At 42.4% G+C, this 15,350-nt stretch overlaps 1 protein-coding gene across 2 annotated transcripts in view; it reads left to right on the top strand.

Annotated features, from left to right (window-relative positions):
- Positions 1-15,350, top strand: part of LOC124774890 (H(+)/Cl(-) exchange transporter 7) — a 184,689-nt gene that overhangs the window by 13,753 nt on the left and 155,586 nt on the right. For both annotated transcript variants that reach the window (XM_047249546.1, XM_047249547.1), the window contains exon 2: positions 10,384-10,512. In XM_047249546.1, coding sequence (XP_047105502.1) covers positions 10,384-10,512 — 129 coding nt within the window. The remainder of the gene's footprint in view (positions 1-10,383; positions 10,513-15,350) is intronic.

Here is a 15,350-nt window from a genome sequence, read left to right on the forward strand (position 1 = left end):
GCCTGTCGCGACACCACTGGAGGCGGGCTGCACGATGTTGGGGCGTGAGCGGAAGACGGCCTAACGGTGTGCGGGACCGTAGCCCAGCTTCATGGAGACGGTTGCGAATGGTCCTCGCCGATACCCCAGGAGCAACAGTGTCCCTAATTTGCTGGGAAGTGGCGGTGCGGTCCCCTACGGCACTGCATAGGATCCTACGGTCTTGGCGTGCATCCGTGCGTCGCTGCGGTCCGGTCCCAGGTCGACGGGCACGTGCACCTTCCGCCGACCACTGGCGACAACATCGATGTACTGTGGAGACCTCACACCCCACGTGTTGAGCAATTCGGCGGTACGTCCACCCGGCCTCCCGCATGCCCACTATACGCCCTCGCTCAAAGTCCGTCAACTGCACATACGGTTCACGTCCACGCTGTCGCGGCATCCTACCAGTGTTAAAGACTGCAATGGAGCTCCATATGCCACGGCAAACTGGCTGACACTGACGGCGGCGGTGCATAAATGCTGCGCAGCTAGCGCCATTCGACGGCCAACACCGCGGTTCCTGGTGTGTCCGCTGTGCCGTGCGTGTGATCATTGCTTGTACAGCCCTCACGCAGTGTCCGGAGCAAGTATGGTGGGTCTGACACACCGGTGTCAATGTGTTCTTTTTTCCATTTCCAGGAGTGTATTTATACGTAGGTATAAGAACAGAGATGGTTCTATATCGCACAAGGAAGTGTGAGAAATGAAGGAGAGTAGAAACTATGGAAGAACTATTGAGCATAAGCCAGGGAGGAACTGTTGTTGTTGTTGTTGTTGTGGTCTTCAATCCTGACACTGGTTTGATGCAGCTCTCCATTCTACTCTATCCTGTGCAAGCTTCTTCATCTCCCAGTACTTACACCGAGCGAGGTGGCGCAGTGGTTAGCACACTGGACTCGCATTCGGGAGGACGACGGTTCAATCCCGTCTCCGGCCATCCTGATTTAGGTTTTCCGTGATTTCCCTAAATCGCTTCAGGCAAATGCCGGGATGGTTCCTTTGAAAGGGCACGGCCGATTTCCTTCCCCATCCTTCCCTCACCCGAGCTTGCGCTCCGTCTCTAATGACCTCGTTGTCGACGGGACGTTAAACACTAATATCCTCCTCCTCCTCCAGTACTTACTGCAACTGATGTCCTTCTGAATCTGCTTAGTGTATTCATTTCTTGGTCTCCCTCTATGATTTTTACCCTCCACACTTCCCTCCAATGCTAAATTTGTGATCCGTTGATGCCTCAGAACATGTCCTACCAACCGGTCCCTTCTTCTTGTCAGGTTATGCCACAAACTCGTCTTCTCCCCAATTCTATTCAATACCTCCTCATTAGTTATGTGATCTACCCATCTAATCTTCAACATTCTTCTGTAGCACCACATTTCGAAAGCTTCTATTCTCTTCTTGTCCAAACTATTTATTGTCCATGTTTCACTTCCATACATGGCTACACTGCATACAAATACTTTCAGAAACGACTTCCAGACACTTAAATTTATACTCAATGTTAACAAATTTCTCTTCTTCAGAAACACTTTCCTCGCCATAGCCAGTCTACATTTTATATCCTCTCTACTTCGACCATCATCACTTATGTTGCTCCCCAAATAGCAAAACTCCTTTACTACTTTGTGTCTCATTTCCTAATCTAATTCCCTCAGCATCACCCGACTTAATTCGACTACATTCCATTATCCTTGTTTTGCTTTTGTTGATGTTCATCTTATATCCTTCTTTCAAGACACTGACCATTCCGTTCAACTGCTCTTCCAAGTCCTTTGCTGTCTCTGACAGAATTACAGTGTCATCGGCGAACCTCGAAGTTTTTATTTTTTCTCCATGGATTTTAATACCTATTCCGAATTTTTCTTTCGTTTCCTTCACTGCTTGCTCAATATACAGATTGAATAACATCGGAGAGAAGCTACAGCCCTGTCTCACTCCCTTCCCAACCGCTGCTTCCCTTTCGTGTCACTCGACTCTTATAACTGCCATCTGGTTTCTGTACAAATTGTAAATAGCCTTTCGCTCCCTGTATTTTACCCCTGCCACCTTTAGAATTTGAAAGAGAGTATTCCAGTCAACATTGTCAAAAGCTTTCTCTAAGTCTACAAATGCTAGAAACATAGGTTTGCCTTTCCTTAATCTTTCTTCTAAGATACGTCGTAAGGTCAGTATTGCCTCACATGTTCCAACATTTCTACGGAATCCAAACTGATCTTCCCCAAGGTTGGCTTCTACTAGTTTTTCCATTCGTCTGTAAAAAATTCGCGTTAGTATTTTGCAGCTGTGGCTTATTAAACTGATTGTTCGGTAATTTTCACATCTGTCAACAGCTGCTTTCTTTGGGATTGGAATTATTATATTCTTTTTGAAGTCTGAGGGTATTTTGCCTGTCTCATACATCTTGCTCACCAGATGGTAGAGTTTTGTCAGGACTGGCTCTCCCAAGGCCGTCAGTAGTTCTAATGGAATGTTGTCTACTCCCGTGACCTTGTTTCGACTCAGGTCTTTCAGTGCTCTGTCAAACTCTTCACGCAGTATTGTATCTCCCATATCGTCTTCATCTACATTCTGTTCCATTTCCATAATATTGTATAGACCCTCTATATACTCCTTCCACCTTTCTGCTTTCCCTTCTTTGCTTAGAACTGGGTTTCCATCTGAGCTCTTGATATTCATACAAGTGGTTCTCTTTTCTCCAAAGGTCTCTCTAATTTTCCTGTAGGCAGTATCTATCTTACCCCTCTTGAGATAAGCGTCTACATCCTTACATTTGTCCTCTAGCCATCCCTGCTTAGCCATTTTGCACTTCCTGTCGATCTCATTTTTGAGAAGTTTGTATTCCTTTTTGCCTGCTTCATTTACTGCATTTTTATATTTTCTCCTTTCATCAATTAAATTCAATTATTCTTCTGTTACCCAAGAATTTCTTCTAGCCCTCGTCTTTTTACCTATTTGATCCTCTGCTGCCTTCACTATTTCATCCCTCATAGCTACCCATTCTTCTTCTACTGTATTTCTTTCCCCCATTTGTGACAATTGTTCCCTTATGCTCTCCATGGAACTCTGTACAACCTCTGGTTTAGTCAGTTTATCCAGGTCCCTCTCCTTAAATTCCCACCTTTTTGTAGTTTCTTCAGTTTTAATCCAAATTTCATAACCAATAGATTGTGGGCAGAGTCCACATCTGCCCCTGGAAATGTCTTACAATTTAGAACCTGGTTCCTGAATCTCTGTCTTGCCATTATACAATCTATCTGATACCTTTTAGTATCTTCAGGTTTCTTCCATGTATACAACCTTCTTTTATGATTCTTGAACCAAGTGTTAGCTATGATTAAGTTATGCTCTGTGCAAAATTCTACCAGACGGCTTCCCCTTTCATTTCTTACGCCCAATCCATATTCACCTACTACGTTTCCTTCTCTCCCTTTTCCTACTATCGAATTCCAGTCACCCATGACTATTAAATTTTCGTATCCCTTCACTACCTGAATAATTTCTTTTGTCTCATCATACATTTCATCAATTTCTTCATCATCTGCAGAGCTAATTGGCATATAAACTTGTACTATTGTAATAGGTATGGGCTTCGTGTCTATCTTGGCCACAATAATACGTTCACTATGCTGTTTGTAGTTGCTTACCCGCACTCCTATTTTTTTATTCATTATTAAACCTACTCCTGTATTACCCCTATTTGATTTCGTGTTTATAACCCTGTATTCACCTGACCAAAAGTCTTGTTCCTCCTGCCACCGAACTTCACTAATTCCCACTATATCTAACTGTAACCTATCCATTTCCCTTTTTAAATTTTCTAATCTACCTGCCTGATTAAGGGATCTGACATTTCACACTCCGATCCGCAGAATGCCAGTTTTCTTTCTCCTGATAACGACGTCCTCTTGAGTAGTCCCCACCCGGAGATCCGAATGGGGGACTATTTTACCTCCAGAGTATTTTACCCAAGAGGACGTCGTCATCTTTTGACCATACAGTAAAGCTGCATGCCCTCGGGAAAAATTACGGCTGTAGTTTCCCCTTGCTTTCAGCCGTTTGCAGTACCAGCACAGCAAGGCCGTTTTGGTTAGGGTTACAAGGCCAGATCAGTCAATCATCGAGACTGTTGCCCCTGCAACTACTGAAAAGGCTGCTGCCCCTCTTCAGGAACCGCACATTTGTCTGGCCTCTCAACAGATACCCCTCCGTTGTGGTTGCACCTACGGTACGGCCATCTGTATCGCTGAGGCATTCAAGCCTCCCCACCAACAGCAAGGTCCATGGTTCCTTGGGGGGGGGGCACTTGTCTTACTACCTTTAAGTGTTTTTGCGTCAAAGCCCATGCAGGTGCGTTGGAAACGCTTTGTCTCCTCCCTAGATTCTTCTGTCCTTTTGTCATGGGTGTGCGCTATTCCCCACTCTCCATCGTTGTTATCAGCAGTCCTCCATTTCCATCCATCCCCTACCAGGTGGCCTATGTATGGATCTGTCAGTTCTTGCAGAATGCCCCATGACCCATTTTGCTACGGCATCAGTGTCAGTCTCCTATCCAGCTGCTTTCCTCTTTCAGAAACAGCAGGCTGAAGCTTCTCACTCAAGTTTTACTCTTTTTTTAGGCGGAATCCTACAATGAATCATTTATTGAATGGAAACATTTTTGGCTCTTCCTCGTACCAAGATTATGCCCCTGGCCCTAATGTCATTCGTAACCAACTGTGTGGCCCCTAACTCCTCCATAACGACAAAATATACTTCAGGTGTTATGCTGTATTTGACTCAAAGGCATTTTCCCCTCTCACTGGTGATACACTATTGTGGTTCCTGTCCTTAAACCATTTGAGAATCTGTCATCCCTTGGTAGTTACTGGCCAATGAATCTGACCACTGTCCTCTGCAAGTTATTTGAAAGGATGGTGGCTCTTTGGCTCAGTTAGGTCCTTGAATCCCGGGATCTTGCATCTCCGTACCAAATAGGTTCCTCTTGGAACTGGTTCACCATCATGGTATTCTTTTAGCCACCCATGCCTTTCGCACTAGCCCTGTCAATAGACTCCTGGTTGATGTTGGGATCCGTCCACTTTTGGTTCAGAGGTCTCAGCTCCTGGTTTCCTCTGCTTTCACTATCTGCTGACCCTTCCTATTCTATTCTTTTTGTAGCCTCAGGACATTGCCCACCTGCTGCCCATCCCTGGGTGAGTGTACTGGTTGGGCTGTGTCTCACTTCTGTCCACCACGATCTGCATCTCCCCTCCTTGTCCTCTTCTCCATGTTCTCTCCTGATCACCTTCCCTCCCCCCTTCCCTTAGTTCCTCAGTTCTGGATTCAGATGGATTTTCTTCAGAAGTCTGATGCCTCCCTAACTCCAATGGTGTTCCATTGTTTGTTCTGCCTACTCTTAAGAGTGTTTCAGGATGCTGTTTTTTAACATTGCTGAGGCTAAATTCACTGTTCCTCTGGGATATGCTTTCATGTCTTCTGTTGACATGGAACACCATCTCTTGCGTGCCATGTGTGAGGTGCTCACTTTGGAACTGATGGCCATCTGTTGGTTCCTGTGCTTTATTAAACAGTCCTCCCTCACCCGAGTTTTATTATGTGTAGACTCTGGGTGGCTTTCAGGCTATCATTTAGCATTTCTGCCGCCACCCCTCTGTATCTGCCATTCACAACTTTCTTGTCAATCTTTGTGCTGCTGCTTGTTCGGTTGATTTCCTTTGGGTTCCTGGAACTTGCTGATCTGGCTGGGGAGGGGGGGCAGCCATCTAACCCCGTTCTACATGAATTCTCTGGGGTTGGATATGCGGCTTTACATCAAATCCCTTTTTGCTCGACCGTGGGCCAAATCTTGGGGGAGCTACCCCCACTGTCTAATAAACATTGTTCTTTCCTCCGCCTCTCCCGGTAGGAATCTACCATTCTCTGCCATCATTGTATTGGCCATACTAAGTTGACCCATGGGTTTGTACTCCTCGAGGAACTTCCTCCCCTCCCCCCCTCCCCCCCCCTCCTCTTGCAGTTGTGGGATTCCCCTCACAGTGTTCCATATTTTGCTGGACTGCCCCCACCCCCCCTTTTCATCCTGAGCACTAAATATGTCCTCCCACCTTTCGTGTTCCAGGTGTTTGTGGACAACACTTGCATAGTTACATCTGTCCTTGGTTTTCTTCATGAAAGTGGTCTGTCCTTCCTGGTTTAAGTACCTGAATTTCTCTCTAGGATTGTAGTCGCTCGGTTAGCGATGGTGCTGGTTAGGAGGTCTTGGCCTCACCTCCACACCAGCTAGATACTCCCCCCCCCTCCCCCCCTCAATCTTTCCCTACATTTTGTCTGGTCTTTTGTACCTTTGTGTCTTCTTCCTCTGGTGTTATTCCTGTTGTCTTGATCGTGGTGGCTGGGAAGGTTCAGTGACAATGCTGGTGCCCCAATGCACATAGTACAGGGCTATTATAAATGATTGAAGCGATTTCATAAATTCACTGTAGCTCCATTCATTGACATATGGTCATGACACACTACAGATACGTAGAAAAACTCATAAAGTTTTGTTCGGCTGAAGCCGCACTTCATGTTTCTGCTGCCAGAGCGCTCGAGAGCGCAGTGAGACAAAATGGCGACAGGAGCCGAGAAAGTGTATGTCGTGCTTGAAATGCACTCACATCAGTCAGTCATAAAAGTGCAACGACACTTCAGGACGAAGTTCAACAAAGATCCACCAACTGCTAACTCCATTCGGCGATGGTATGCGCAGTTTAAAGCTTCTGGATGCCTCTGTAAGGGGAAATCAATGGGTCAGCCTGCAGTGAGTGAAGAAAAGGTTGAACGCGTGCGGGCAAGTTTCACGCGTAGCCCACGGAAGTTGACGAATAAAGCAAGCAGGGAGCTAAACGTGCCACAGCCGACGGTTTGGAAAATCTTACGGAAAAGGCTAAAACAGAAGCCTCACCGTTTACAATTGCTACAAGCCCTGACACCCGATGACAAAGTCAAACGCTTTGAATTTGCGGCACGGTAGCAACAGCTCATGGAAGAGGATGCGTTCAGTGCGAAACTTGTTTTCAGTGATGAAGCAACATTTTTTCTTAATGGTGAAGTGAACAGACACAATGTGCGAATCTGGGCGGTAGAGAATCCTCACGCATTCGTGCAGCAAATTCGCAATTCACCAAAAGTTAATGTGTTTTGTGCAATCTCACGGTTTAAAGTTTACGGCCCCTTTTTCTTCTGCGAAAAAAACGTTACAGGACACGTGTATCTGGACATGCTGGAAAATTGGCTCATGCCACAACTGGAGACCGACAGCGCCGACTTCATCGTTCAACAGGATTGTGCTCCACTGCACTTCCATCATGATGTTCGGCATTTCTTAAACAGGAGATTGGAAAACCGATGGATCGGTCGTGGTGGAAATCATGATCAGCAATTCATGTCATGGCCTCCACACTGTCCCGACTTAACCCCATGTGATTTCTTTCTGTGGGGTTATGTGAAAGATTCAGTGTTTAAACCTCCTCTACCAAGAAACGTGCCAGAACTGCGATCTCGCATCAACGATGCTTTCGAACTCATTGATGGGGACATGCTGCGCCGAGTGTGGGAGGAACTTGATTATCGGCTTGATGTCTGCCGAATCACTAAACGGGCACATATCGAACATTTGTGAATGCCTAAAAAAACTTTTTGAGTTTTTGTATGTGTGTGCAAAGCATTGTGAAAATATCTCAAATAATAGAGTTATTGTAGAGCTGTGAAATCGCTTCAATCATTTGTAATAACCCTGTATGTCTGGGGCACCCATGCTCCTCCCCCCCCCCCTCCCCCCCCCCCCCCTCTCCCCCCTGTTCATTATTCTTCGTCCTGCCCCCAGTGTTCCTTTTCTCTCTTTGTTTGCCCATTCCCCCTTCTCCTTGACTGGACTGTGATGTTTGTGCAGTTTCTGCCACCTTAGATCATGGGACCAGTGCCCTCACTGTTCGGTCCCCTCCAACCAACCAACCATCTTTTTCAAGTTTGATTTTATAGCCCAGATAAATATATTCATTAAGGAACCAGCAGAGGAATAAATGTATTAATTGTTGAGAAAGGATAGGATTAAATACAGTTGGTGGTGGAGTATTTATAGCTGTCTGAGGTAGTTTGCCTTGTAGCGAAATTGAAGTAGGTAGTTCATGTGAAATAGTGTGGGTAGAGGTTATACCTGACAATCAGACTAAACTATTAATTGAATCGTTCTACCGTCCCCCTGACTCAGAAGAAATAGTTGCTGAGCAGTTCAAAGAAAACTTGAAGTCTTATTTCAAATAAGTACCCTGCTCATACAATTATAGTTGATGGTGACTTCAATTTACCCTCGATATGCTGGAAAAATTACACGTTTAAGGCTGACAGCAGGCATAAAATGTCATCTGAAATTGTACTAAATTCTTTCTCAGAAAATTATTTTGAACAATTAGTTCATGAGCCCACTCGAAGCGTAAATGGCTGCGAAAGCATACTTTACCTTTTAGCAACAAATAATCCTGGACAAATAGTGAGTGTTGTGACGAATACAGGGATCAGCGACCCACAAGACAGTTGCTGCTAGAGTTGAATACTGTAACACCTACAACCATAAAAAAGAAACACGAAGTATATCTAATTAAAAAAGCTGATAAAAAATGCTGGTAATGCCCTTTTAAGAGACAGTCTTCACTCCTTCCGATCTGATCATGTAAGTGTAGAAAAGTTGTGGAATGTTTTCAAAGAGATAGTATCGACAGCAATTGAGAGATATATACCACATAAATTAATAAGTGATGGTACTGATCCCCCATGGTACACAAAATGGGTCAGATAGTTGTTGCAGAAGCAAAGAAAAAAGCATGCCAAATTTAAAAGAACACAAAATCTCCAAGATTGGCAAAGTTTTACAGAAGTTTGAAATATAGTGGTGCTTCAATGCAAAATGATTTTAATAATTCCCACAGCGAAATTCTGTCTCGAAATCTGGCAGAAAACCCAAAGAGATTCTGGTCATACATAAAGCACACCAGTGGCAAGACGCAATCAATACCTTCACTGTGCGATAACAACGGTGAAGTCACTGATGACAGTGCCACTAAAGCAGAGTTATTAAACAGGGTTTCTCAAACTCCTTCACCAAAGAAGATGAAGTAAATATTCCTGAATTCCAATCAAGAACAGCTGCCAAGATGAGAAACATAGAAGTAGATATCCTCGGTGTAACAAAGCAGCTTAAATCACTTAATAAAGGCAAGGCCTCTGGTCCAGATTGTTTACCAGTCAGGTTCCTCTCAGTCTGGTGATAAAATAGCTCCATATTTAGCAATTATATACAACCACTCGCTCACAGAAAGATCCGTACCTAAAGACTGGATATACAGGTGCCATGTTGTGCATGCAGTCCACTACAGCTACAGCAAGTGTGTACATTTCTCTAGCCACATGGTGCACTAAAAATTTGGCAGTTTTCAATACTTAAAACTTGCAGTGTGCCTTTACAGCTAAAATTTTGACGCTGTTTCTTTGTGTGTATTCTTCCTACATAAAAAACCTCAGGGCAGGTTTTGACGTATCAGATTGGGTAGTTCCCTTGTTAGATCTGTAATTGGGTGTCTTGGAGACAAATCTATTACTTGCACTTCCAGTAACTATGGCAGATTTATCAGAGACCCTTCTAGGAGCTTAAATCAGTGGCATCATCCTTGGTTTTGTATTCAGAGTGCTAGTTATTCAACAATCACAGTGTGTAATTCTTTGAAACATTTCTTTACTGTGAGCAATACATATTATAATTATTATTGTTATTATTATTTATTATTATTATTTATTATTATTATTATTTTCATAGCTATTTCCTTCCTTTAACTTTAGTGTATGTGTAGCCCATTGGGAGTTGCGTTTGTGTGTTTGAAGTATGTTGGAACCTAGTCCACAATAGAATATTGAAGATAATAATTTTTATATCAGAAGAAGTTACATTTTAGAATGATTAAAAGAGTAATAACAACCACATGTTACAAGAATAAAATTTGTAACTTATTATTTTTTGAGAAAAAGATCAGCTGTCATTTAGAGATTATTTTTGCACCATGTACTTGCCATAAGAAACACTAACACTAAAACTGCATAGAGAGCTGTAATGTGCGTCCTGATAAATGTATTAAAATTTAAGAGGTACGAGACTTGAAGAGACTTAATATTGTCAGTATAAAAATTTATATCTTGGCAGATGACATGTAGTGTTTGTACAGAAACTTAAATGACAGTTTTAATTTGTATGCATATTGTGTGATGAGCTGCATTAAATTTGCAGTCTATACACAGGACAAGTGTGTAAAATAATTTTTTTTTTTTTTAAAGGAGCCTCTATCGATTAATGCTGATATTTCTGAATCACGTGAAACTGAAGGGCGGACATGTTGGAGGAAATGTCGTCCAACTGGGGGGCTGGAGATTGGAACATTGAAAGTGCTGTCAGCGAAATTTGAGGTGAGATACCTGATTGGTAATGCTTATTAATTTAGCAAATTGAATGTATCCTCATTAAATCAAAAATATTTGTTTTACTTTCTACTATTTCAGTGCTGTAAATTTGTAAACTTTCATGGTCAGTAGGATATTAGTGTCGGGGGGGGGGGGGGGGGGGGGGGGGGGGCAGCAAAATGTCTGAGGAACACAGACTGCTGAGGAGCAGAGATTAGATTAGATTCAGTTTTTGTTCCATAGACCCAAAAAATGAGAGGATTTTCGTAGGTGTGGAACAATGAATAAAGTGTGCAATCCTGTGATAGTGCCGATGCTACATTACTTTCGTTGCATAATGGATAATACAGTGCTACACCCAGCAGTGTTAGGTTACTAAGGTTCCCATTAGTGGCTCAGTCTTCTGACTGATTGCACTTCAGAGCTATGGACTTCAGTGATAAAAAAACAAGTTTTGCATCTTCATAGATAAAATTTTCCATTATTGTGCATCACATTGTGCTTAAGTTTGTGATATTCTCTACACAGTGACTGGAACCAGCACATTGTTGAAAGTATTTTACCACCTACTGTCTTAAAAGTTTAAACATCTTCTTCATATTTCTGTTCATCAGGCAACACAGAACACCCTGATAAACATGAAAAGTGTTATTTGTAATACAAACTCTTTGATGCACAAAGTAAGTGCTGTTATATGGGAACTGGTACCAGGTAAAAGGCTCCAATTGCTACCGGTACATATGTTGTGGTCTATTCATCTGAGAGTGGCTGACAGTGTATTAATTTTAGCATAACTCACACTGTTCAAAGACTTACAATGTACCAGTTGTGTATCAACTGACAAAACCCAATGTGAAAGAAAGCCTCATATTGCTGTTGTAGATGTGCTGGAGCTGGTGCTCTTGATGTTATACCGCATAAAATAATTGTAGGTACTTTAGTTGTTATTTCTCTGAGAAAAGGTTGCAGTGTATTGTTTTCATATGTCAGATCTCAGATTGGTTGAGAAAGTTGGCCCAGTAATTCATGTTGCACTAATTGCGCATCACACACCTGTTTCCATGCCGTGCATAGGCACTCATGACACTTCCCATAACTCCAGTGTTGATTGTTCTGCGAGTTCATAAATGCAGTTTTGCGTGATCGAGAAGAGCATTTCAGATCAAACTCTACATCTTGCACAGACTACAGAGCTGGGAAATTACTGATGTTGAGCAACAGCATCTGAATTAGATGATACACTAATGTTACTTTAAAGGTTTCAGTTGGAGTTTGTGTATAGCTCTGTCAACAAGTGTGACTGACACAATAGTTGCTAAATTTAGCAAGCGCAAGCATTTTCCTGCAGGGAAACTGTTATAAATTAAAGTAAGAGAGACACCACAAGTCCCATGTAACTTTCTCTTTATTTTACAGGTTTCATTTGACCAACACAAACATCTTCAGAAATTTCATACAGCTGAGGGCCACATGTTACAAATTTCAGGCTGTGAGTAGCGTCACAGCCATAAATGTGTGATGGCGATGCTATATACAGCCCCATATTTGTAATGTGTGGCCTCAGCTATGTAATATCTGAATGTACTCGCATTGGTCAAGTGAAACATGTGAAATAAAGAAAAAGTTACATGCAACTTGTGGCAGCTCTAGAATTTAAATTTAAAATTCTTTTATTTCCCTCTGATGACAAAACTGTTAGGTCCCTAGTCTACCAGTTTTGGTCAGCGAAGGCCTTCTTCAGATGACAGTAAAACATGATAGAAACCAAATACAACTAGTGGACCTCTAAATCTTAAAACAATAAAATAGGGCATAGTGAAAAATCTTACTGACATGCATGTGGAAAACAACTGCTTAGAGACATACCTCTTTTAAAACATGTCATAATATAATGAAGCCATAGTGGTATCATCAAAAGGTATACACAAATCGGCATAGCATTGTCACACACTTAAAATATTGTGTATACTAGGCCACAGTGCTGGCGGAGTCATCTTGTCAACAGTGCTATTGTTCATAACAAAATGCTCTACAATAACCACTATATGTTTGTGCCATAGGGTCACTAGATGTCGCTATTATAAGCCTACAAATACTCCTCAGTTATATAATTGGGCAAATGTATAAGGGCATTCAAATGAAACCTGGTCACTAGTGTAAAGTAATGGTGACGATTTTATTAACTGAAAAATGTAGTTATACACAATTAACATACTTGAAAATAGTTGTCAAAACTGTTGGCACATTTACCCCATTGCGACACTAGCTGGTAGATTCCATCCTTGAAGAAGCTAGTAGGTTGCTGCCAGATCCAGACCTGAACCCAGTCACAGACTTCGTCGTCCATTGTGAATTGATGTCTGTTAATAGCTTCTTTTAGAGGTACAAACACGTGAAAGTCACATGGTGAAAGGTCGGGACTGTATGGTGGATGTTCCAGCATTTCCCATCGAAACTGCTGCTATGTCGTGTTCACTGCATTGGCTGTGTGTGGGTGGGCATTATCATGCAGGAGGATACTGCCATTGGGCAACATGCCCCAGCGTGATGGCTCGTCTAAGGTTCTGTAAAGCAGCTTGATAACGCTGGGGGTTGATGGTGGTTCCCCATTCCAGGAACTCAACAAGCAGAGGGCCCTTGTGATCAAAAAAGGACATCATGACCTTACCAGAACTGGTGTGCATGGCCTTTGATTTCTTTAGAGGTGGTGAAGTTGCATGTTTCCAGTGATTGTTCTGATGCTTGCTTTCCGGTTCAAAATGGTGGCACTGTTTTGTCACCTCTGACAATATGCAACAAAAAGTCATATTCCTCCTCATGATAACACTTCAGATGACTAAAAGACAGTGCCGTTTAAGTATTGTGTTGTTCGGCGGTCAGTTGGTGGGGAACCCACTGCGCACAGATTTTTTGAAAGTTAAAGTGTTGTTGATGCATTATGGTGTGGGTGGTGCCCTCGCTAATACCCAGTAACCGACGGATCTCGTCTATGATGATTCTGCGGTTGTCCAAGACTAAAACATTCACTTCTGCAAACCATTTCCGGTGTGAAGACATGTTGAGCATGTCCAGGACGAGCATCATATTCCAGTGACTCACACCCCTCAAGGAATAATTTGTGCCATTACACAACACTTGATCGACTCAGACTGTATCCCCTTCAACTCCCTCCACTGTCAAAAATAGAATCACTTCTTGTTATTCCTGCTTACTTGTCTGCATGTTTGGTAGTGGCAATAACTTGTGAGACCACGTTCTCTTTGGCATGAAACCGCACTGGAGCTGCGCAACATCAAACTGTGTGCACGTGTCAGTCTCTCTGCCAATAGCTGTCGCCACCATACCCGCAGTTATGTGGTGCCACCTTATGTGTAAGGCAAAGCTACACACACTGACCAGGTTTTAATTGAATGAACCTCATAATAAAAGAAGAATACAGTAGTTGTAGTGTGTGTTGGTCTTACCAAGTGTTTGTCATTACAGTGATAAAATGCAATAAATAAATGACTCAAGATATGAATTTAGATTGTTAAAAGGCAATAGTGATATGACAGATACATAATTCTGAGCTTCTCTTGAGGAGATTTAGATAAAAATATGACAACAAACATAAGGACAAATTTGCAGAACTAACAGAACAATATAAAAATGGAAAAAAATAAGTAGAGGAAGAGGCCAAATGAATGAAATGACTCTGTAGCAAGCAGTCACTGCCCTTTGTTGGAGTTACTGCCAGAATACCGCATAGGCAAGAAATTGTCAGAGGTACTTAACGGTAGAGGTTTCTTAGTATCGTGATCAGCTACCCAAGCCATCTTCTCTATTGTTTTAACATCTGCTACCACTTTTTTTCCTTTTGGTTAATGTTTTCACTTTTGGCTTGGTACTTTCGTTTTGCACTTGTTTCGTTCCACATACAGTTTTATGCATTGTGTTCTTTCTCTGGATTTCGGGCGATAAGATTCTTTTGGTGTATGGTTTTAATCGGAGAGCTGCGAGACTAAGGGCAAAGGGACTGATAACCTTGCAATTTAGTCCTTTCAGTCTCCAAACCAACCAACTGCTACAGGACGTCTCATACCTTGCGACGTGCTGTTGCAGGAAAAGAATGATAAAACACTGTATCAGTCAATTAATAAGAATACCTAGTTAATGAAATGTGTTATAAAACTGAGAGGGGCCAGTCAACACGAGAGTAATATGCCTAACGTACATTAGGAGATGTTTTAAAACTGGTACATCTTGTCATGTTTCAAGCATGTTTTCCGCATGTATGTCAGTAGTAATTTTTATTGAGGCCTATTTTATTGTTTTAAGGAGGAGACAGTCCACCAGTTGCATTTAGTATCTTCTCGTATTTTACTGGAGATCTGAAGATGATCATTGCTGAGCGAAACTGGTGTCTAAGGGCCTATCAATCTAGTGACAATAGACGAAAATTAAGAGAAATTTATTCTACACTCTCTGGCTCACTAGTCTATTCATGACAATGTTGCTTTGTGTAAATATTAATTTAATTCAGCTAAATGCTGCAAGGATGATCAGTTGTAGCTTTCCAAGGCTACTTCTAATCCATTTAGTTAATTCTGAGACCAATATACCACCTGCCAGTGTCTAGGGAATGGATTGGGGTGTATGTGATGATTAGAGCTTGCCATCCTACTATTGATTCCTACAAAAGTCTGGACCAATGTTTGTGTCATGTGTGAAAGGCCTTGTATTTCCAACACAATTCGTCTTGCATAGCCACTAGTGATGCTTACTACTTTCTATTGGTGCCTCATATTGGCCAAGTAATGTGGCGGTTGCTGCACATAGCAGACATCTCTGCTATCATTACTAAG

This window comes from Schistocerca piceifrons, chromosome 2, assembly GCF_021461385.2.
Source record: "Schistocerca piceifrons isolate TAMUIC-IGC-003096 chromosome 2, iqSchPice1.1, whole genome shotgun sequence".
Taxonomy (NCBI): Eukaryota; Metazoa; Arthropoda; class Insecta; order Orthoptera; family Acrididae; genus Schistocerca; species Schistocerca piceifrons.